Source organism: Oncorhynchus clarkii, chromosome 23, assembly GCF_045791955.1.
Source record: "Oncorhynchus clarkii lewisi isolate Uvic-CL-2024 chromosome 23, UVic_Ocla_1.0, whole genome shotgun sequence".
NCBI lineage: Eukaryota > Metazoa > Chordata > Actinopteri > Salmoniformes > Salmonidae > Oncorhynchus > Oncorhynchus clarkii.
This window is the reverse complement of record NC_092169.1, coordinates 50373223-50398024: the sequence shown is the minus strand read 5'-3', so window position 1 is coordinate 50398024 and position 24802 is coordinate 50373223. Positions and strand designations below refer to the sequence as shown.

General features: G+C 43.1%; 1 protein-coding gene across 1 annotated transcript in view; it reads right to left on the bottom strand.

The window, feature by feature from the left end:
* The window catches only part of LOC139381615 (solute carrier family 35 member F3-like), a 233233-nt gene extending 228026 nt beyond the window's left edge, over nt 1-5207 (bottom strand). Inside the window, exons 1-2 of the mRNA XM_071125278.1 lie at nt 5083-5207; nt 3485-3705 (exon numbers count right to left, since the gene is read on the bottom strand). Of these exons, the coding sequence (XP_070981379.1) occupies nt 3485-3705; nt 5083-5180 (319 nt within the window). The 5' untranslated portion in view covers nt 5181-5207. The remainder of the gene's footprint in view (nt 1-3484; nt 3706-5082) is intronic.
* Between the last annotated feature and the right edge of the window lie 19595 nt (nt 5208-24802).

Below are 24802 nucleotides of genomic sequence, written 5' to 3'. Positions count from 1 at the left end.
GAGTGCTATTGTTAACAACATTTAAATGTCTATGATGTTAATGCCTTACAAGGTATCCTTTCCTGCTGGCCTATAGGATGAAGAGTTCCAGGCAGACAGAGTGGCAGTGGTATGATAACAGAACAGGCAGTTGGCAGGCCCAGTCCAATGTTCCATCCACAATGTCTCTAGTCTAGTTAGCTCACTGTGTGTCTCTGAAAGCTCCAGCTATATATAAACAACGGTAATAAATACTAGTGTTCGGTCCTGGGGGTGCCCAACGCTAGAGAAACTGGAGACAAGGCTAGTTACTGTAAATACTAGTGAGGATGGGACTTGACCATTTTAGTGTAGATGTAGGACCATGCTAACAGGAAGCTAAAGACTGTAGTCATAGACTGTTCTCTCTACTACAGCATGGCAAGCGGTACCGGAGTGCCAAGTCTAGGACAACAGTTTTTACCCCCAAGCCATAAGACTCCTGAACAGGTAATCAAATGGCTACCTGGACTATTTGCATTGTGTGCCTCCCCCAACCCCTCTTTTACGCTGCTGCTACTCTGTTTATCATATATGCATAGTCACTTTAACTATACATTCATATACATACTACCTCAATTGGCCCGACCAACCAGTGCTCCCCCACATTGGCTAACTGGGCTATCTGCATTGTGTCCCACCACCTGCCAACCCCTCTTTTTACGCTTCTGCTACTCTATGTTCATCATATATGCATAGTCACTTTAACGATACCTACATGAACATACTACCTCAATAAGCCTGACTAACAGGTGTCTGTATATAGCCTTGCTACTCTTTTTTCACATGTCTTTTTATGATGTTTTATTTCTTTACTTACCTACACACACCTTTTTTTCACACTATTGGTTAGAGCCTGTAAGTAAGCATTTCACTGTAAGGTTTACACCTGTTGTATTTGGCGCACGTGACAAATAAACTTTGATTTGATTTAACTAGCTAGCAAGAGGTTGCATAGCAACAGCATCAACTTTCGGTAGACAGGCGAAGACCTAGTACTTTCAACTGAAAGCATACTGTTCATTTACAGTATTCTAAAATGAACTAATAGTATATAGTATGTAGTATATACTCATTAAGTATGTAGTATACAGTATGTTAGTATGGGTATTCGAACACAGCTTGTGTCTCTGTCCACCAATCACTGCTGCTCAGAAGAGACAGTAACACAGGAGGCTAAACTCATGTCAGACTGTGTGTGTGTGTGTGTGTGTGTGCGTGTGTGTGTGTGTGTGTGTGTGTGTGTGTGTGTGTGTGTGTGTGTGTGTGTGTGTGTGTGTGTGTGTGTGTGTGTGTGTGTGTGTGTGTGTGTGTGTGTGTGTGTGTGTGTGTGTGTGTGTGTGTGTGTGTGTGTGTGTGTGTGTGTGTGTGTGTGTGTGTGCGCGCCTGCGTGCACCATGGCCAAACCACTGAGCTTATATAGAAACCAGTCTCATTTCACAGCTGGTAGAGGCACCCTATTCCCTATATAGTACACTACTTCTGACCATGGCCCAACCGTGAGATGCTGTGTTTGCGATGATAGCACAAGTAAAATTACAGCAAGAAACAAACAGCAGTGTGGGTTTGGCAAAAACAAATGTAAACCTATCTCTTCCCAAAATAACAAAACACAGTACATTTTTGGGAAAGGCTGGGGTGGCTAAAGGTTTTAGAAAACACTTTCCCAACAGTGAAGGCAGAGAAATGGGTGTCAGTGAATGACTGGCTCACATAATCTTTGAAGATGATTAGAAGCATCTAAAGCCTCATTGTAACTACTCTTTCTTTAAAAATACATATTTGTTTCTGTCATAAAACACTACTCAGGCTCATGTGAACGAGAATGAAATGAAATGTTTTCTCCATGCCACGGAAAATCCTGCTCGTTTTTTTTACACCTCCTTTTACACCACCTTTACATGTCCCTCTCTCTTTCTGTGTGTGTGGGTCCTTTGTTTTTGCTGTCTGTATACGACTGTAACTAGGACATCACACAAAGAACCCAACAAGGCAAGACAATGACATCACCTGTTTGGGTGTTTACAGTTTGCTCCCACACACGCCCACAACATGCTGCTTATCCCAAGGGGTCGAAAAACACACACACACATCATGGTGATCATCATCAACATCATCAAGCGTAACTTACTGTATACAGTGTGTTAGGCACAACACTGGACCTTTAGCTTACAGATCTGCTGCTTTATATGCATTGAAAACAAGTCTGCAGAATGGAAAGTCAATTCCTAAGCAATAGCACTTAGTGTTGTTGTTTACCTTCTCTTCCTGACCTGAATAATGACATTAATGCAGGTGCTGAATTAAGATGGTCATGACTTCCCTGTCTATATTCACTCATTATTTCAATTCTGTGCACTACTCTCTCCGTGTGTGTGTGTGTGTGTGTGTGTGTGTGTGTGTGTGTGTGTGTGTGTGTGTGTGTGTGTGTGTGTGTGTGTGTGTGTGTGTCATGTTTGTGTGATTCTTTTTCCATGATTCAGCTGAAACAACAGGGCTGCTTTGCCCCAACTCTCACCCCCACTGCAACAGCCATGCATTTATAATTAGGTGATTAATGCATAACAAAACACCAAACACTGTAATTTACAGGCTAATTTCTGTTTGGTAGCAACTGATGCAGCTAATTATAGTGAAAGAGGCCAGTTCTTAGGAGCAGCGGGATTCACTCATACACACACACATACACACACACACACACACACACACACACACACACACACACACACACACACACACACACACACACACACACACAGCACAGCACACACACCCACCCACGCACACACACACACAGCACACACACACACCCACGCACTCACACACACCCACGCACACACACACACACAGCACAGCACACACACCCACGCACACACACACACACACACACACACACACACACACACACACACACACACAGCACACCCACGCACACACACACACACACACACAGCACACACACACACACACACACACCCACGCACCCACGCACTCACACACCCACGCACTCACACACACACACACACACATACACACAGCACAGCACACACACACACACACACACACACACACACCCACGCACTCACACACACAGCACACACACACACAGCACACACACACTCACACACACACACGCCCGCACTCACACACACACACACTCACGCACTCACACACACAACGAGAGAGAGCGAGAGAAAGCACATTGCATTTATTATGTTTTGTCTCAACTTTTATACTAATTCAAACAAAGGCTATTTCTCTTACCTTGTTTCTAGGTATCTTGCACATTTAGTCTGGACTGTTATGGATATTGGCCGTACACTTAGGTCAAATATATATAGCCCATAATTCAAGACTTCTAAATTCCAAATAAAAGTTTAAATCACACAAACTCTACACAGCATCATTTATTTAACGGTCACGGGTAGGCAGCTAATTGTAAAAGAAGCCATACTGGTCTACTCACTGTTGGTGTAGACAGCATTCCAAGGTTGATAGCCGTAGTATCCAGTGATCCTCAAGATCCTCTCCTCTATCGACGCGCTGTTAATGTCTTCAAAGGAACGGGACGATTTTAAAGTGTCCTCTTTGATAGACTCGTCCACAACCAGATACTTCAGTTGTCTCAGTTGGGGGCTGATGTCCGAAAGCCGTCTGGGACTCACATCGGGAGACTTCCGCATCCCGCTGTAGAAAGAGTATGACATGAGATGTGGTTAGAAGAGTGTCAGGAACCATGAGCCGGATGTGCGGCCCGTTCAGACCAAGCGGATTGCGAGAGTTCTAATGCGCGCGGACGGAAGGGCCGTGGTCGACGGGACAAGATAAAACATGATTCCCCACCGTCAATTTCAACTCAGTCAACCACTAATGTTAAGAGCTGGTTTAGTTTCCCTCCAACACTGGTGGAAGCCACACGCCGCTGCTGGGAGGCCATAGAGCCGGAAATCTTCATCCTTCACTGACCATGTGCTCGAGAGGGGCAGAGATGGAGAGAGAAGCTAAGCGAAAGTGACTGGGCGACCGCAGTGCTGTGCTGTGTACTGTATATGAATGCACTGTGCAATCCTTATTAAAAACGAGAAAGTTAAGATAGCCTACGCGTAGGCTTTAGTAGCTAATGAATGAATCGATTCAACGTGATTTGGAAGGATGAGGACAAAACATTTGTGACAGTCTATGAGGCGTGCGCCAGTGCGCGCACTGGAGCGCATCATTGTACCAGTAAGCCTAGGCATCTCTTCCTCTGGATAATGTTCTCCAACCGCACAGGGAAAAACATAAAACTATACTAGTATATATTACCATTGTTTTTCTTTCTTGCGGCTCCCAGCCACCTTGAGGCGTTGTATGCCTAGCCTACGCTGGGAAATCAGAGATGAGTAGCCTATCCTATCTGATCTTTATTTGTATGGGGAATGCGCGTCGTTAATTATGTCGTGTCCACTGAAGTATTGCTCCGTGTCATTCTGTTCTAGGCTAATTGCCGACTGTTTAAACCGCAGGTTATTATGCTGATGTTCAGGGACTCGCATGACATGAACACAACTCGTCAACTTGAAGAATTCGTTTCTGTTGATCTGATAGCTTTCGCCTATCATCAGCTCAGTCGCCAGCTGGATTATTAATGCTTACAGTCATATAGACTGATTTAATTCCATTGTTTGGATACTAATGTGTTACTGTAACTTTCATATATAGGAATATAATTTTTTTAAATCTAAATTTTATCCTACAACCTGGAATCGATTTTTTTCAGTGCAGGTAATGCAGTCGCAGGTAAAATAAAACACAAAGTCCGTGAGATAAACAGTTAACCGTCAAAATTGAACAGAAGGTAACCATTTAGAGTAGACTTAGACTAATTAACTTGTGATTCTGGTTTAGGCTATTTATCAAAGGTTATTTTATCCGCAATTGCTTTTCCGCATGGACGCATGAAGAACATTTTCCAACAACAGCCTAGTTGTATACGCACTTACTGACTCCATAGGCTACTATGCAATGTAGCCTATCTAATTTTGGAACAGTCTAGTCTACTGAGAACTTCATCATAATTCTTACATGGGCATCAAAGTTGTCGGAGGTCCGAGGTAGCACATGCAGTCCCGTCGGGGGCGTCCGACTCTGTCCCAAACAGTGCCCTCTCCATCGCCGTACATGATAATGCCACTCAATTGGGGACAGCGCGAGCCCGGTACTGTAAATCCAGTTTAACCACGGAGAAAAATAACATGGCCCCTCTCCCTTCTCACCCACACATATGCCGTTGCATTACATCATTTGAACACGCACAGATAGATAGGGGCAATTGCGCTCTCCAATCTCCATTCGCTTGCACACCTCGGGGTTTCTGGCGAACATTGCAACAGTGCCACCTACCGGTGGTCAGAAATGCATTCCACTTTTGTGGAACCCTGAGGTAGCCTTACAAACTGGAATCGATTTTTTGTGATTCGTTTTCTAGATTAGGAACATGTCTGTGGAATTGGATGCATGTTAACTAAGGCCATAATTCCAGTGAATTGCCACTGAGCTCTCCACAGACCATGGTTGTGGAATCGGCCTTACTTCAGACGTCAAAAGCTGTAGGCAGCCTGGAATCTAAATATGCTATTCTCCGTTTAGTTTCCAGGAGATGACAATATAATATTGGTTAACCCAGAACTAGAATATTGCGTAATTTGGTCAGTCCACAAGAGATTCATGACATTATTACTGAAATACAGTTTGGTACATCATATGAGAGGAGTCTCAAGTATCCATCCAATCAGCTGGTATATTGGCACATTAGCCTGAGGGATTTGATGGGATTAATCAAGTCTGTAGGTTGCATCTCAAATGGCACCCTATTCACAAAATAGTGCACTACTTTTGTCCAGGACCCATAGGGGTTCAAATAAGTGCACTATATATGGAATAGTGTGCCATTTGGGACAGATACCTATTCCCAGTCAAACTGCTGAGAACCAATTCATGTGAAATGGATTCACATACCGAAAAGTAATAAAGACACACACACTCATACACACACACACGCACACACACACACCTCATCAAGGTCATACATAATTCATATTATTGCTGATCTTAGTGCTCCAATAAATATGCAAAACTTCTTGATTATGTCCAATAGGGTTCTACTACCCATAGGGCTCTACTACCCATAGGGCTCTACTACCCATAGGGCTCTACTACCCATAGGGCTCTACTACCCATAGGGCTCTACTAGCCATGGGGCTCTACTACCCATAGGGCTCTACTACCCATAGTGTTCTTCTACCCATAGGGCTCTACTACCCATAGTGTTCTTCTACTCATAGGGCTCTACTACCCAAAGGGTTCTACTACCCATGGGGCTCTACTACCCATAGTGTTCTACTAGCCATAGTGTTCTTCTACTCATAGGGCTCTACTACTAAAAAGGTTCTACTACCCATGGGACTCTACTACCCATAGTGTTCTTCTACTCATAGGGCTCTACTACCCAAAGGGTTCTATTACCCATGGGGCTCTACTACCCATAGTGTTCTTCTACTCATAGGGCTCTACTACCCATAGGGCCCTGGTCAAAAGTAGTGCACTTTATAAGGAATAGGGTGCCATTTTGGATGCAGCCATTGTTGATCCGGTTGATAAACATGATTCATTATACTGTGTCACATTAGTAATTTCTGCTGGGCAGAGAGAGTATGAATTAGCCCAGTCAATTAACACCCGTATTACCAGTTACATAACCTAGAGCCCCTGGTCTATACTTTAAGAAGGGAAAAGAAGAGAGAGAGGGAAAGGAGTGAGAGAGGGAAAGGAGTGAGAGAGATAAAGGAGTGAGAGAGTGGAAGGAGTGAGAGAGAGAACAGAGTGAGAGAGAGAACGGAATGAGATAGGGAAAGGAGTGAGAGACATAAAGGAGTGAGAGAGAGAACGGGGTGAGAGAGGGAAATGAGTGAGAAAGAGAACAGAGTGAGAGAGGGAAAGGAGTGAGAGAGAGAATGGAGTGAGAGAGAACGGAGTGAAAGAGAGAACGGAGTGAGAGAGGGAAAGGAGTGAGAGAGGGAAAAGAGTGAGAGAGAGAACGGAGTGAGAGAGGGAAAGGAGTGAGAGAGAGAACAGAGTGAGAGAGCGGTGGGGATGGAGGGATAGGCAGTGTGCATGTCTGTGGTTGGTCCTCTAGAACAACAGGTTTTAAACTGCAGGAGGTAGGAGCCCACCCATTGTTTCTGACGCATAACATCTCAGGTCCCTTCTCTCCCAACTGGCACACACACACACGCACACACACTCACACACGCACACACACACACTCACACACTCAATCACACACACACACACTCAATCACACACACACGCACATATACACAAATTCACACTCGCACACAGATCCCGTCTCTTCTCAGTGGTCGGTGATGGTCTATCTGGAGTGGAACAATAGGGGGGAGAATACAATGCGCCAGGGGGAAGGAGAGAGGAGAGAGAATGGGAGAAAAAGGGGGAGTTGGATTTCTATTTATAGATCTGTCTGGAATGGAGTCTGCTGTCACCAATCACTTACATATGAAAGGGCAGCAGGTTGAATGGACTTGTTGCTTTCTCCCCATTGGAAAGTCCCTCCAAACGGTCATGTTATGTTTGGCCTGTTTTATTCTGTTATGTCAGTTGGCTAGTGGTCATATCAGTTACCGCCACTTTTTCATGATCAGACGTTTGACGTTTCAGGAATGTGCTTTGAGATCGCCATCACAATCAGTGGATTACCATCAAATGGAAAGGCAGCCAGGTTAGGAATTTACACTTTGTCCTTTATATTAAAAACGCTCCCACAATGTCTTAGTAGGAGAACCCTCCTTTCCCTGAGATAAATATCAACCATTTAAGATGCACCTGTTGCAACAACCCTGAACAGTGAGAGTGCATATCATTTATCCAGTTTGTGTCTTTAACGGTTCTGTTCTGTCCATCATCGAGCCCTGCAGACTGTCCTGTCCTCCTGTTCACCTTGGCCCTGTACAGTACAGTAGCTTGGCTGATCCACCACCCTGGATTCTTGTTTAAAGCAGGCTGGGCGCAATCAACACTTTTCTAGCTGGCTATTTCCCACACACTGGAGGGAGAACAGAAGGCTGGCAGGGGTTGCTGGGGATATGGCAGAATACAATAGAATAGAATAGAATAGGACAGAACAGAACAGAAGTATTGCCAGTCTTGCATTGGGGACAGTACAGTCAGTCAGTCAGGCAGGCAGGCAGGCAGTCAGTCAGTCAGTCAGTCAGGCAGGCAGGCAGGCAGGCAGGCAGGCAGGCAGGCAGGCAGGCAGGCAGGCAGGCAGGCAGGCAACACCATAGACAGAAAAGGAGGAAAGAGAAAGGAAGATTTAGAGTAAGTGAGGAGGAGAGAGGTGACAAGAAAGGAGAAGTGGAGGTAGAATGGTGTGAGGAGGAGAGGAAGAATGATGGAGGAGTTTGGAATAACTCATTCATCATTTACTCAGTATAGGTGAAAGTGGGGAAGGACAGAGGAGTATAGTCAATGAATAACTCATGCATCTGGAGGTGGGAGTAAGGAAGGATAGAGGAAAGGAAGGATAGAGGGAAGGAAGGATAGAGAGAAGGAAGGATAGAGGAAAGGAAGGATAGAGGGAAGGAAGGATAGAGGGAAGGAAGGATAGAGGAAAGGAAGGATAGAGGGAAGGAAGGATAGAGAGAAGGAAGGATAGAGGAAAGGAAGGATAGAGAGAAGGAAGGATAGAAGGAAGGAAGGATAGAAGGAAGGAAGGATATAGGAAAGGAAGGATAGAGAGAAGGAAGGACAGAGGGAAGGAAGGATAGAGGGAAGGAAGGATAGTGGGAAGGTAGGAAGGATAGAGGGAAGGAAGGACAGAGGAATATAGTCAATGAATAACACATGCCTCTAGAGGTGGGGGTGAGCAGAAGTAATTGTTAAGTAGGGCAGGGTGACAACATAAAGGAGGGATTTTGTGCAGACGCACGTATGTCCCTTATCATAAAAGATGCATGGGTAGCAGGTTATGGGTCAAGGAATGAAGGGATAAAGGGAGAGTGGAGGGCAGGAATATGCATGAGGTCTTGACGAAGGGTCTAGAATGAAGGGAGAGACGTTGCGCAGAAATATGCATGAGGTCTTAATGAACTGTCTAGAATGAAGGGAGAGAGGAGGGCAGGAATATGCATGAGATCTTAATGAACTGTCTAGAATGAAGGGAGAGAGGAGGGCAGGAATATGCGTGAGATCTTAATGAACTGTCTAGAATGAAGGGAGAGAGGAGGGCAGGAATATGCGTGAGATCTTAATGAACTGTCTAGAATGAAGAGAGAGAGGAGGGCAGGAATATGCATGAGATCTTAATGAACTGTCTAGAATGAAGAGAGAGAGGAGGGCAGGAATATGCATGAGATCTTAATGAACTGTTTAGAATGAAGGGAGAGAGGAGGGCAGGAATATGCGTGAGATCTTAATGAACTGTCTAGAATGAAGAGAGAGAGGAGGGCAGGAATATGCATGAGATCTTAATGAACTGTCTAGAATGAAGGGAGAGAGGAGGGCAGGAATATGCATGAGATCTTAATGAACTGTCTAGAATGATGGGCGTGTGTTAAAAGACGTTAAAAAGATGTTAAAAGATGGGCGTGTGTTAAAAAAAATACACCAGCATTTCCTCGTTCTATGACGTCACATGATTCTTCTACTCTGTATCTGTTTTTCTTAGAGAACACACAAACGCTCCATCAAGTCATTAATGCGCCTTTTAGAAGAAAGATGCCCTTCAACAGTCTATAAATAGGCAACATTTGAAGTGCTCTAATTCATGCAGTTTAGTGTTCTTCAAAGGAAACAGGAGGTCCCTGATTGTATCACATGAAATGGTTGCATGATTTAAAAAGACTATCTCGCTCCCACATTAAACAAACAAGAGACCAGATTTATTTCACCAAGGAGGAGGTTTCAGGGGGAGGGCTCTGTGTTTTGGCTAATCATGTCACATGACCTGGATCTTTGTTTAAATCTTATTCATCAAACTGTCCCATGTTCTTTTTATGTCAGATGGTCCTGCATCATCCTCAGACAATTGCATACATGTTTGCATACATCTAATTCTCATTTCTGGAAGTTTAAAATAAAGGTTCAAATCCAGGTCATGTGACATGATTAACCAGAATGAAGGGCGCTACTCATTGTACCACAAAGCAATTGAAATGAACTACAACTTAAAAGGGTTTTAAAATATGTCCGTTGGCCATTTGATTGATTGTTTAGCAGTCTTGTGGCTTGGGGGTAGAAGCTGTTAAGGAGCCTTTAGGTCCTAGACTTGACGCTCCGATACCGCTTGCCTTCATAGCCCCTATAGGGGTTCTGGTCAAAAGTAGTGCACTATGTAGGGAATAGGATGCCATTTGGGACACAGTCCGAGCCCCTCCCAGGGCAGTCCAGTAATTCATTGGCCCCCTAAGCCCTCTATAACCCTCTGGCCTTCCACTATTTATTATCACACTGACGGGCTAGTGGCTCTACCATCCGCAAACTGACTGGCTAGTGGCTCTACCATCCGCAAACTGACTGGCTAGTGGCTCTACCATCCTCACACTGACTGGCTAGTGGCTCTACCATCCTCAAACGGACTGGCTAGTGGCTCTACCATCCTCAAACTGACTGGCTAGTGGCTCTACCATCCGCAAACTGACTGGCTAGTGGCTCTACCATCCGCAAACTGACTGGCTAGTGTCTCTACCATCCTCAAACTGACTGGCTAGTGGCTCTACCATCCGCAAACTGACTGGCTAGTGGCTCTACCATCCTCAAACTGACTGGCTAGTGGCTCTACCATCCTCAAACTGACTGGCTAGTGGCTCTACCATCCTCAAACTGACTAGCTAGTGGCTCTACCATCCTCAAACTGACTGGCTAGTGGCTCTACCATCCTCAAACTGACTGGCTAGTGGCTCTACCATCCTCAAACTGACTGGCTAGTGGCTCTACCATCCTCAATCTGACTGGCTAGTGGCTCTACCATCCTCAAACTGACTGGCTAGTGGCTCTACCATCCTCAAACTGACTGGCTAGTGACTCTACCATCCGCAAACTGACTGGCTAGTGGCTCTACCATCCTCAAACTGACTGGCTAGTGGCTCTACCATCCTCAAACTGACTGGCTAGTGGGTCTACCATCCTAAAACTGACTGGCTAGTGGCTCTACCATCCTCACACTGACTGGCAGAAGATCAGCCTAATGTCAGGCCAACAGAGGACCTGAATTGATAGTGTATGTCAAACTTTTGGACTGGAAGACTAGGGATATAGGGAGATAGAGCCTCTTAGAGTAGTTCTGATCCAGGATCAGCTTCCCCCTGTCCATATAATCTTATTCATTATGATTTAAAAAGTAAAACTTATCCTAGATCAGAACTCCTGCTAGACACTGCTAAACGTCTCTAAATCTACTGGTTCTGTTGTGTCAGACTGTATACTGTTATTTCTGTTACTCTATCACTCCAAAACATGAAGGGAAAATCAGATGATTATAGACTGACTAAAGTCGATCAGATCCATCCAACTGTAATGTAATCAATATGAGTACTGCTGTGGGAGATATCAAAGGCAACTCAAAAACTCTCCCTCTTGCAGACTACACCTTAGATCGGTAGATGTTAAGCAAATACAGAATGTGTTGTGGATTTCCCCTAGTCTATTCTACAGTCTAAATGTTTCCCCTAGTCTATTCTACAGTCTAAATGTTTCCCCTAGTCTACTCTACAGTGTAAATGTTTCCCCTAGTCTACTCTACAGTCTAAATGTTTCCCCTAGTCTACTCTACAGTCTAAATGTGTTCCCCTAGTCTACTCTACAGTCTAAATGTTTCCCCTAGTCTACTCTACAGTCTAAATGTTTCCCCCTAGTCTACTCTACAGTCTAAATGTTTCCCCTAGTCTACTCTACAGTCTAAATGTTCCCCCTAGTCTACTCTACAGTCTAAATGTTTCCCTAGTCTACTCTACAGTCTAAATGTTTCCCCTAGTCTACTCTATAGTCTAAATGTTCCCCTAGTCTACTCTACAGTCTAAATGTTCCCCTAGTCTACTCTACAGTCTAAATGTTTCCCCTAGTCTACTCTACAGTCTAAATGTTTCCCCTAGTCTACTCTACAGTCTAAATGTTTCCCCCTAGTCTACTCTACAGTCTAAATGTTCCCCCTAGTCTACTCTACAGTCTAAATGTTTCCCCTAGTCTACTCTACAGTCTAAATGTGTTCCCCTAGTCTACTCTACAGTCTAAATGTTTCCCCTAGTCTACAGTCTAAATGTTCCCCTAGTCTACTCTACAGTCTAAATGTTTCCCCTAGTCTACTCTACAGTCTAAATGTTTCCCTAGTCTACTCTACAGTCTAAATGTTTCCCCCTAGTCTACTCTACAGTCTAAATGTTCCCCCTAGTCTACTCTACAGTCTAAATGTTCCCCTAGTCTACTCTACAGTCTAAATGTGTTCCCCTAGTCTACTCTACAGTCTAAATGTTTCCCCTAGTCTACTCTACAGTCTAAATATTTCAATAGTCTACTCTACAGTCTAAATGTTTCCCCCTAGTCTACAGTCTAAATGTTCCCCTAGTCTACTCTACAGTCTAAATGTTTCCCCTAGTCTACTCTACAGTCTAAATGTTTCCCTAGTCTACTCTACAGTCTAAATGTTTCCCCCTAGTCTACTCTACAGTCTAAATGTTCCCCCTAGTCTACTCTACAGTCTAAATGTTCCCCTAGTCTACTCTACAGTCTAAATGTGTTCCCCTAGTCTACTCTACAGTCTAAATGTTTCCCCTAGTCTACTCTACAGTCTAAATGTTTCCCCTAGTCTACTCTACAGTCTAAATGTTTCCCCCTAGTCTACTCTACAGTCTAAATGTTCCCCTAGTCTACTCTACAGTCTAAATGTTTCCCCTAGTCTACTCTACAGTCTAAATGTTCCCCCTAGTCTACTCTACAGTCTAAATGTTTCCCCCTAGTCTACTCTGCAGTCTAAATGTTTCCCCTAGTCTACTCTACAGTCTAAATGTTTCCCCCTAGTCTACTCTACAGTCTAAATGTTTTCCCTAGTCTACTCTACAGTCTAAATGTTTCCCCTATTCTACTCTACAGTCTAAATGTTCCCCCTAGTCTACTCTACAGTCTAAATGTTTCCCTAGTCTACTCTACAGTCTAAATGTTTCCCCTAGTATACTCTATAGTCTAAATGTCCCCCTAGTCTACTCTACAGTCTAAATGTTCCCCTAGTCTACTCTACAGTCTAAATGTTCCCCTAGTCTACTCTACAGTCTAAATGTTTTCCCCTAGTCTACTCTACAGTCTAAATGTTTCCCCTAGTCTACTCTACAGTCTAAATGTTCCCCCTAGTCTACTCTACAGTCTAAATGTGTTTCCAATAGTCTACTCTACAGTCTAAATGTGTTCCCCTAGTCTACTCTACAGTCTAAATGTTTCTCCTAGTCTACTCTACAGTCTAAATGTTTCCCCTAGTCTACTCTACAGTCTAAATGTGTTCCCCTAGTCTACTCTACAGTCTAAATGTTTCCCCTAGTCTACTCTACAGTCTAAATGTTTCCCCTAGTCTACTCTACAGTCTAAATGTGTTTCCCCTAGTCTACTCTACAGTCTAAATGTTCCCCTAGTCTACTCTATAGTCTAAATGTTCCCCCTAGTCTACTCTATAGTCTAAATGTTCCCCTAGTCTACTCTACAGTCTGAATGTTTCCCCCTAGTCTACTCTACAGTCTAAATGTTCCCCTAGTCTACTCTACAGTCTGAATGTTTCCCCCTAGTCTACTCTACAGTCTAAATGTTCCCCTAGTCTACTCTAAAGTCTAAATGTTCCCCTAGTCTACTCTACAGTCTAAATGTTCCCCTAGTCTACTCTACAGTCTAAATGTTCCCCTAGTCTACTCTACAGTCTAACTGTTCCCCTAGTCTACTCTACAGTCTAAATGTTCCCCCTAGTCTACTCTGCAGTCTAAATGTTTCCCTAGTCTACTCTACAGTCTAAATGTTCCCCCTAGTCTACTCTACAGTCTAAATGTTCCCCTATTCTACTCTATAGTCTAAATGTTCCCCTAGTCTACTCTATAGTCTAAATGTTCCCCTAGTCTACTCTACAGTCTAAATGTTCCCCTAGTCTACTCTACAGTCTAAATGTTTCCCCCTAGTCTACTCTACAGTCTAAATGGTTCCCCCTAGTCTACTCTACAGTCTAAATGTTTCCCCTAGTCTACTCTACAGTCTTAATGTTTCCCCTAGTCTTCTCTACAGTCTAAATGTTTCCCCTAGTCTACTCTACAGTCTAAATGTTTCCCCCTAGTCTACTCTACAGTCTAAATGTTTCCCCTAGTCTACTCTCCAGTCTAAATGTTCCCCTAGTCTACTCTACAGTCTAAATGTTTCCCCTAGTCTACTCTACAGTCTAAATGTTCCCCCTAGTCTACTCTACAGTCTAAATGTTCCCCCTAGTCTACTCTACAGTCTAAATGTGTTCCCCTAGTCTACTCTACAGTCTAAATGTTTCCCCTAGTCTACTCTACAGTCTAAATGTTTCCCCTAGTCTACTCTACAGTCTAAATGTTTCCCCTAGTCTACTCTACAGTCTAAATGTGTTCCCCTAGTCTACTCTACAGTCTAAATGTTTCCCCTAGTCTACTCTACAGTCTAAATGTTTCCCCTAGTCTACTCTACAGTCTAAATGTGTTTCCCCTAGTCTACTCTACAGTCTAAATGTTCCCCTAGTCTACTCTATAGTCTAAATGTTCCCCCTAGTCTACTCTATAGTCTAAATGTTCCCCTAGTCTACTCTACAGTCTGAATGTTTCCCCCTAGTCTACTCTACAGTCTAAATGTTCCCCTAGTCTACTCTACAGTCTGAATGTTTCCCCCTAGTCTACTCTACAGTCTAAATGTTCCCCTAGTCTACTCTACAGTCTAAATGTTCCCCTAGTCTACTCTACAGTCTAAATGTTCCCCTAGTCTACTCTACAGTCTAAATGTTCCCCTAGTCTACTCTACAGTCTAAATGTTCCCCCTAGTCTACTCTACAGTCTAAATGTTTCCCTATTCTACTCTACAGTCTAAATGTTCCCCCTAGTCTACTCTACAGTCTAAATGTTCCCCTAGTCTACTCTATAGTCTAAATGTTCCCCCTAGTCTACTCTACAGTCTGAATGTTTCCCCCTAGTCTACTCTACAGTCTAAATGTTCCCCTAGTCTACTCTACAGTCTAAATGTTCCCCTAGTCTACTCTACAGTCTAAATGTTTCCCCTAGTCTACTCTACAGTCTAAATGTTTCCCTAGTCTACTCTACAGTCTAAATGTTCCCCCTAGTCTACTCTATAGTCTAAATGTTCCCCTAGTCTACTCTATAGTCTAAATGTTCCCCTAGTCTACTCTACAGTCTAAATGTTCCCCTAGTCTACTCTACAGTCTAAATGTTTCCCCCTAGTCTACTCTACAGTCTAAATGGTTCCCCCTAGTCTACTCTACAGTCTAAATGTTTCCCCTAGTCTACTCTACAGTCTAAATGTTTCCCCTAGTCTACTCTACAGTCTAAATGTTTCCCCTAGTCTACTCTACAGTCTAAATGTTTCCCCCTAGTCTACTCTACAGTCTAAATGTTTCCCCTAGTCTACTCTACAGTCTAAATGTTCCCCTAGTCTACTCTACAGTCTAAATGTTTCCCCTAGTCTACTCTACAGTCTAAATGTTCCCCCTAGTCTACTCTACAGTCTAAATGTTCCCCCTAGTCTACTCTACAGTCTAAATGTGTTCCCCTAGTCTACTCTACAGTCTAAATGTTTCCCCTAGTCTACTCTACAGTCTAAATGTTTCCCCTAGTCTACTCTACAGTCTAAATGTTTCCCCTAGTCTACTCTACAGTCTAAATGTTCCCCCTAGTCTACTCTACAGTCTAAATGTTTCCCCCTAGTCTACTCTACAGTCTAAATGTTCCCCCTAGTCTACTCTACAGTCTAAATGTTCCCCTAGTCTACTCTACAGTCTAAATGTGTTCCCCTAGTCTACTCTACAGTCTAAATGTTTCCCCTAGTCTACTCTACAGTCTAAATGTTTCCCCTAGTCTACTCTACAGTCTAAATGTTTCCCCTAGTCTACTCTACAGTCTAAATGTTTCCCCTAGTCTACTCTACAGTCTAAATGTTTCCCCTAGTCTACTCTACAGTCTAAATGTTTCCCCTAGTCTACTCTACAGTCTAAATGTTTCCCCTAGTCTACTCTACAGTCTAAATGTTTCCCCTAGTCTACTCTACAGTCTAAATGTTTCCCTAGTCTACTCTACAGTCTAAATGTTCCCCCTAGTCTACTCTACAGTCTAAATGTTTCCCTATTCTACTCTACAGTCTAAATGTTCCCCCTAGTCTACTCTACAGTCTAAATGTTCCCCTAGTCTACTCTATAGTCTAAATGTTCCCCCTAGTCTACTCTACAGTCTGAATGTTTCCCCCTAGTCTACTCTACAGTCTAAATGTTCCCCTAGTCTACTCTACAGTCTAAATGTTCCCCTAGTCTACTCTACAGTCTAAATGTTTCCCCTAGTCTACTCTACAGTCTAAATGTTTCCCTAGTCTACTCTACAGTCTAAATGTTCCCCCTAGTCTACTCTATAGTCTAAATGTTCCCCTAGTCTACTCTATAGTCTAAATGTTCCCCTAGTCTACTCTACAGTCTAAATGTTCCCCTAGTCTACTCTACAGTCTAAATGTTTCCCCTAGTCTACTCTACAGTCTAAATGTTTCCCCTAGTCTACTCTACAGTCTAAATGTTTCCCCTAGTCTACTCTACAGTCTAAATGTTCCCCTAGTCTACTCTACAGTCTAAATGTTCCCCTAGTCTACTCTACAGTCTAAATGTTCCCCTTAGTCTACTCTACAGTCTAAATGTTTCCCTATTCTACTCTACAGTCTAAATGTTCCCCCTAGTCTACTCTACAGTCTAAATGTTCCCCTAGTCTACTCTATAGTCTAAATGTTCCCCCTAGTCTACTCTACAGTCTGAATGTTTCCCCCTAGTCTACTCTACAGTCTAAATGTTCCCCTAGTCTACTCTACAGTCTAAATGTTCCCCTAGTCTACTCTACAGTCTAAATGTTTCCCTTAGTCTACTCTACAGTCTAAATGTTTCCCTAGTCTACTCTACAGTCTAAATGTTCCCCCTAGTCTACTCTATAGTCTAAATGTTCCCCTAGTCTACTCTATAGTCTAAATGTTCCCCTAGTCTACTCTACAGTCTAAATGTTCCCCTAGTCTACTCTACAGTCTAAATGTTTCCCCTAGTCTACTCTACAGTCTAAATGTTTCCCCTAGTCTACTCTACAGTCTAAATGTTTCCCCCTAGTCTACTCTACAGTCTAAATGTTTCCCCTAGTCTACTCTACAGTCTAAATGTTCCCCTAGTCTACTCTACAGTCTAAATGTTTCCCCTAGTCTACTCTACAGTCTAAATGTTTCCCCTAGTCTACTCTACAGTCTAAATGTTTCCCCTAGTCTACTCTACAGTCGAAATGTTTCCCCTAGTCTACTCTACAGTCTAAATGTTTCCTCTAGTCTACTCTACAGTCTAAATGTTTCCCCTAGTCTACTCTACAGTCTAAATGTTTCCCCTAGTCTACTCTACAGTCTAAATGTTTCCCCTAGTCTACTCTACAGTCTAAATGTTTCCCCTAGTCTACTCTACAGTCTAAATGTTTCCCTAGTCTACTCTACAGTCTAAATGTTTCCCCTAGTCTTCTCTACAGTCTAAATGTTTCCCTAGTCTACTCTACAGTCTAAATGTTTCCCCTAGTCTACTCTACAGTCTAAATGTTTCCCCCTAGTCTACTCTATAGTCTAAATGTTCCCCCTAGTCTACTCTACAGTCTAAATGTTCCCCTAGTCTACTCTACAGTCTAAATGTGTTCCCCTAGTCTACTCTACAGTCTAAATGTTTCCCCTAGTCTACTCTACAGTCTAAATGTTTCCCCTAGTCTACTCTACAGTCTAAATGTTTCCCCTAGTCTACTCTACAGTCTAAATGTTCCCCCTAGTCTACTCTATAGTCTAAATGTTCCCCTAGTCTACTCTATAGTCTAAATGTTCCCCTAGTCTACTCTACAGTCTAAATGTTACCCTAGTCTACTCTACAGTCTAAATGTTTCCCCCTATCTACTCTACAGTCTAAATGTTTCCCCCTAGTCTACTCTACAGTCTAAATGTTTCCCTAGTCTACTCTACAGTCTAAATGTTTCCCCTAGTCTACTCTACAGTCTAAATGTTTCCCCTAGTCTACTCTACAGTCTAAATGTTTCCCCCTAGTCTACTCTACAGTCTAAATGTTTCCCCTAGTCTACTCTACAGTCTAAATGTTCCCCTAGTCTACTCTACAGTCTAAATGTTCCCCCTAGTCTACTCTACAGTCTAAATGTTCCCCCTAGTCTACTCTACAGTCTAAATGTTTCCCCTAGTCTACTCTACAGTCTAAATGTTTCCCCCTAGTCTACTCTACAGTCTAAATGTTCCCCCTAGTCTACTCTACAGTCTAAATGTTCCCCTAGTCTACTCTACAGTCTAAATGTGTTCCCCTAGTCTACTCTACAGTCTAAATGTTTCCCCTAGTCTACTCTACAGTCTAAATGTTTCCCCTAGTCTACTCTACAGTCTAAATGTTTCCCCTAGTCTACTCTACAGTCTAAATGTTCCCCCTAGTCTACTCTATAGTCTAAATGTTCCCCTAGTCTACTCTATAGTCTAAATGTTCCCCTAGTCTACTCTACAGTCTAAATGTTACCCTAGTCTACTCTACAGTCTAAATGTTTCCCCCTAGTCTACTCTACAGTCTAAATGTTTCCCCCTAGTCTACTCTACAGTCTAAATGTTTCCCTAGTCTACTCTACAGTCTAAATGTTTCCCCTTGTCTACTCTACAGTCTAAATGTTTCCCCTAGTCTACTCTACAGTCTAAATGTTCCCCCTAGTCTACTCTATAGTCTAAATGTTCCCCTAGTCTACTCTATAGTCTAAATGTTCCCCTAGTCTACTCTACAGTCTAAATGTTACCCTAGTCTTCTCTACAGTCTAAATGTTTCCCTAGTCTACTCTACAGTCTAAATGTTCCACCTAGTCTACTCTACAGTCTAAATGTTCCCCTAGTCTACTCTACAGTCTAAATGTTTCCCCCTAGTCTACTCTACAGTCTAAATGTTTCCCCCTAGTCTACTCTACAGTCTAAATGTTCCCCTAGTCTACTCTACAGTCTAAATGTTCCCCATGTCTACTCTACAGTCTAAATGTTCCCCCTAGTCTACTCTACAGTCTAAATGTTCCCCCTAGTCTACTCTACAGTCTAAATGTTTCCCCTAGTCTACTCTACAGTCTAAATGTTTCCCCCTAGTCTACTCTATAGTCTAAATGTTCCCCCTAGTCTACTCTACAGTCTAAATGTTCCCCTAGTCTACTCTACAGTCTAAATGTGTTCCCCTAGTCTACTCTACAGTCTAAATGTTTCCCCTAGTCTACTCTACAGTCTAAATGTTTCCCCTAGTCTACTCTACAGTCTAAATGTTTCCCCTAGTCTACTCTACAGTCTAAATGTTCCCCCTAGTCTACTCTATAGTCTAAATGTTCCCCTAGTCTACTCTATAGTCTAAATGTTCCCCTAGTCTACTCTACAGTCTAAATGTTACCCTAGTCTACTCTACAGTCTAAATGTTTCCCCCTAGTCTACTCTACAGTCTAAATGTTTCCCCCTAGTCTACTCTACAGTCGAAATGTTTCCCTAGTCTACTCTACAATCTAAATGTTTCCCCTAGTCTACTCTACAGTCTAAATGTTTCCCCTAGTCTACTCTACAGTCTAAATGTTTCCCCCTAGTCTACTCTACAGTCTAAATGTTTCCCCTAGTCTACTCTACAGTCTAAATGTTCCCCTAGTCTACTCTACAGTCTAAATGTTCCCCCTAGTCTACTCTACAGTCTAAATGTTCCCCCTAGTCTACTCTACAGTCTAAATGTTTCCCCTAGTCTACTCTACAGTCTAAATGTTTCCCCCTAGTCTACTCTACAGTCTAAATGTTCCCCCTAGTCTACTCTACAGTCTAAATGTTCCCCTAGTCTACTCTACAGTCTAAATGTGTTCCCCTAGTCTACTCTACAGTCTAAATGTTTCCCCTAGTCTACTCTACAGTCTAAATGTTTCCCCTAGTCTACTCTACAGTCTAAATGTTTCCCCTAGTCTACTCTACAGTCTAAATGTTTCCCCTAGTCTACTCTACAGTCTAAATGTTTCCCCTAGTCTACTCTACAGTCTAAATGTTTCCCCTAGTCTACTCTACAGTCTAAATGTTTCCCCTAGTCTACTCTACAGTCTAAATGTTTCCCCTAGTCTACTCTACAGTCTAAATGTTCCCCCTAGTCTACTCTACAGTCTGATGGGAGTTTACAGTAGAGTGTGAGATAGCCTATCTATTGAAGTAAATTAATGATTTTTGTTTCATTGAAAAGTTTCCAATCCCTCTGAAGGACTACTATAATGTATATTATGCAGTAGGTAAACCACCTTACTGTAGGTAAACCACCTTACTGTAGGTAAACCACCTTACTGCACATTTCAAATATGAACTCAAACATGAACTCATTTCAAACATGAATCAGAAAAAACATTTGCTACACTAACATTAATGAATGTCAAACCTGTCAAGCAAAATTGGGATGGAGAACACAGTAACACTTTAGTTAACCCAAATACAGTACTATCCTGGGGGACTACCACACTATGAAAAGTGGAACATACAGTACTATCCTGGAGGACTACCACACTCTAAAGGAGTAGGGCATTAAGAAGTAGAAGTGGAGTAGTGGTCCAGGTACCTTGCATTGGCCCTGGTATGGTCGTTGTCCGTAATGGTCGTTGTCCGTAACCGTAGGTCCCAGTCCCGTAGTTCCCCCTGCTCTGTGCTGCTCTCTCCCCTGCATTGCGTCGGCATCCTTTGGGCTCCTGTCTGGACTGGACTGCAGCGACTGACAGAAGTACAATGGCCCGGCTGGCAGGGTGGTGTTTATTTTAAAGATTTATTTTTGTTGCATTGATTGGAGGGTGTGTATGTGTGTTGGTAGGGGGATATATATGTGTGTGTGTGTGTGTGTGTGTGTGTGTGTGTGTGTGTGTGAACCTGCGGGGAGAGGCCAGGGGAACCTATGCTTACTCTAGCAAAAAAGTGCAGTCCAGTCATCAATAGGTAGGCAGGTCAACACCCCTCATCGGCAGTGTGGCCTCTGCCCAAATGGCACCCTGTTACCTATTTAGTGCTCTACTTTTGACAAGAACCCTATGAGGCCTGGTCAAAAGTAGTGCACTACATAGGGAATAGGGTGCCATTTGGGACTTAGACTCAGTGTGTCTCCGTTCCAAGAAGAAGGGATCAAGTTCATCTTGCATAGTGCCTCTCCTCTCAGTTAGAAACTCCCAGAGGCAAGACCATAATCAATTCTCATTGTGGTACACGTCAACTTCAGACACAATCCAACGATATCTTCTGAAACATTTGAGATGCTGTACTGGCCCGGGTAGATGTAGGATTGTGTTGTTTCCTGGCTGTGACGATATATAGGAACAGGTCTCTACATTCTAGAACACACAGGGGATAGAGAACAGGTTCTATAGTTCCCCTCAAGGATAAAGGAAGTGAATAGAATAGAATTGAGGTCACAGATCATCATTCAGTAGGCCTATTCAGTATTCATAATGCCAGATGAAATGAGTCAATCAGATTAATCTCCTTCTGACACAGCTTTAAATAGAACACCAACCGTCTTCTCAGTCTGCAGACCAATGTGATTCTCAGCACTGTGTGTGTGTGTGTGTGTGTGTGTGTGTGTGTGTGTGTGTGTGTGTGTGTGTGTGTGTGTGTGTGTGTGTGTGTGTGTGTGTGTGTGTGTGTGTGTGTGTGTGTGTGTGTGTGTGTGTGTGTGCGAAAGAGACAGAGAGATAGTGAGAGAGGGAGAGAGCGAGAGAGAAAGCAGAAATATTCCCCGTCATTAATATTGCCATTTGATCTCTCTCCCTCCATCTTTCATATTCTCACATGCATTGGACTGAACAGCAGGCTAGTGTGTGTGGTGCTCTGTGCTCAGCACTGGGTCGTTTTATAAAGGGATCAGAGACGAGAGCTCAGGCAGACAAGACCAAACAGAATGAAAATAAAGAGTGCTGGAAGGAAGAGAGAGCACTGAGGAGAAGCACTGAGGAGTCCCATTAAATCCATATTGACAGTGCATTGTGTACAATTTTCTTACTGTAACACGTTGGTTATCCAAGCTGTCTGTACAACGTACTAGACAACGTTCTCTGCGATCGATACAACCTTACATAACCAATTCCTGGACACTAACTATTTTAATTATTCAATTTTTATCAATGTACTGAAATAAACTATTTGGAAGAAAGGAACCAGTGGGGGGTCTACCAGGTGAAAGCCATTGCAGTAAAAGCCTGCTAAATTGGATCTAGTTTATTCTGATGGATTTGTGATAGAGTGGACTGTGGGCCTTCTTAGAATGTCTTATGTTACCAGCTCCAACAGGGCAGTAGAATGTCTTATGTTACCAGCTCCAACAGGGCAGTAGAATGTCTTATGTTACCAGCTCCAACAGGGCAGTAGAATGTCTTATGTTACCAGCTCCAACAGGGCAGTAGAATGTCTTATGTTACCAGCTCCCAACAGGGCAGTAGAATGTCTTTTGTTACCAGCTCCAACAGGGCAGTAGAATGTCTTATGTTACCAGCTCCAACAGGGCAGTAGAATGTCTTATGTTACCAGCTCCCAACAGGGCAGTAGAATGTCTTATGTTACCAGCTCCAACAGGACAGTAGAATGTCTTATGTTACCAGCTCCAACAGGACAGTAGAATGTCTTATGTTACCAGCTCCAACAGGGCAGTAGAATGTCTTATGTTACCAGCTCCAACAGGGCAGTAGAATGTCTAATGTTACCAGCTCCAACAGGACAGTATAATGTCTTATGTTGCCAGCTCCAACAGGGCAGTAGAATGTCTTATGTTACCAGCTCCAACAGGGTAGTAGAATGTCTTATGTTACCAGCTCCAACAGGACAGTAGAATGTCTTATGTTTCCAGCTCCAACAGGACAGTAGAATGTCTTATGTTACCAGCTCCCAACAGGACAGTAGAATGTCTTATGTTACTAGCTCCAACAGGACAGTAGAATGTCTTATGTTACCAGCTCCCAACAGGGCAGTAGAATGTATTTTGTTACCAGCTCCAAAAGGACAGTAGAATGTCTTATGTTACCAGCTCCAACAGGGCAGTAGAATGTCTTATGTTACCAGCTCCAACAGGGCAGTAGAATGTCTTATGTTACCAGCTCCAACAGGGGAGCTGTGGTCTCACTGTTTTGGCCTCTCTACTAGACATCACATTGTAGTCTCTGTTTTGGCCTCTCTAACAGAGGGGCCATGTTGTAGTCTCTCTGTTTTGGCCTCTCTACCAGAGGGATCACATTGTTTTCTCACTGTTTTGGCCTCTCTACCAGAGCGATCACATAGTATGCTCACTGTTTTGGCCTCTCTAACAGAGGGGCCATGTTGTAGTCTCACTGTTTTGGCCTCTCTAACAGAGGGATCACATTGTAGTCTCACTGTTTTGGCCTCCAATAACTCCCCTAGTGATCTCTCTGTTATAGACTGTCTAAGCCTCCATATTCCATAGCTCCCACACGGCTGGTTGGGGAAATCATTCTGAATCTGAAAATCTCACAAAGGTCTGTTTTGCATATTTGCTTCCCTGTGTGCAGGAGGAAAGAGGGGAGGTAATTGGTCCGTCACCATGGAGGCTCAACTCAATTCATTTACAGAAAGGTAGAGAAAGACAGACATGGATGAGACAGAGAGAGAGAGAGAGAGAGAGAGAGAGAGAGAGAGAGGGGTAGAGGCAGACAGACAGACAGATGGACGGACGGACTAAACACCAAAACACACAACATACAAAACATCACACATCTCTTGCAAAACCAGACTTCATTCAAAATTGTGTTTTTGCATCAAAACTCTACACACAAACCATCAAATGTTTAGCTCTAATACATACCAACTACACACGGATGTGACAAATGTAAAAAACACATCTATCTTGTGTCTGTTGCATGTTCAGTGTGCAGTGGAGTCCACGGCAGTTTGTCATAGCACTCATACGTACATGTGCACAAATATATTCAGTATGTATGCATAGCACTAAGACTGCACTTGTGAAGGTGGTAAATGACCTTTTAATGGCATCAGACCGAGGCTCTGCATCTGTCCTCGTGCTCCTAGACCTTAGTGCTGCTTTTGATACCATCGATCACCAAATTCTTTTGGAGAGATTGGAAACCCAAATTGGTCTACACGGACAAGTTCTGGCCTGGTTTAGATCTTATCTGTCGGAAAGATATCAGTTTGTCTCTGTGAATGGATTGTCCTCTGACAAATCAACTGTACATTTCGGTGTTCCTCAAGGTTCCATTTTAGGACCACTATTGTTTTCAATATATATTTTACCTCTTGGGGATGTCATTCGAAAACATAATGTTAACTTTCACTGCTATGCGGATGACACACAGCTGTACATTTCAATGAAACATGGTGAAGCCCCAAAATTGCCCTCGCTAGAAGCATGTGTTTCAGACATAAGGATATGGATGGATGCAAACTTTCTACTTTTAAACTCGGACAAAACAGAGATGCTTGTTCTAGCTCCCAAGAA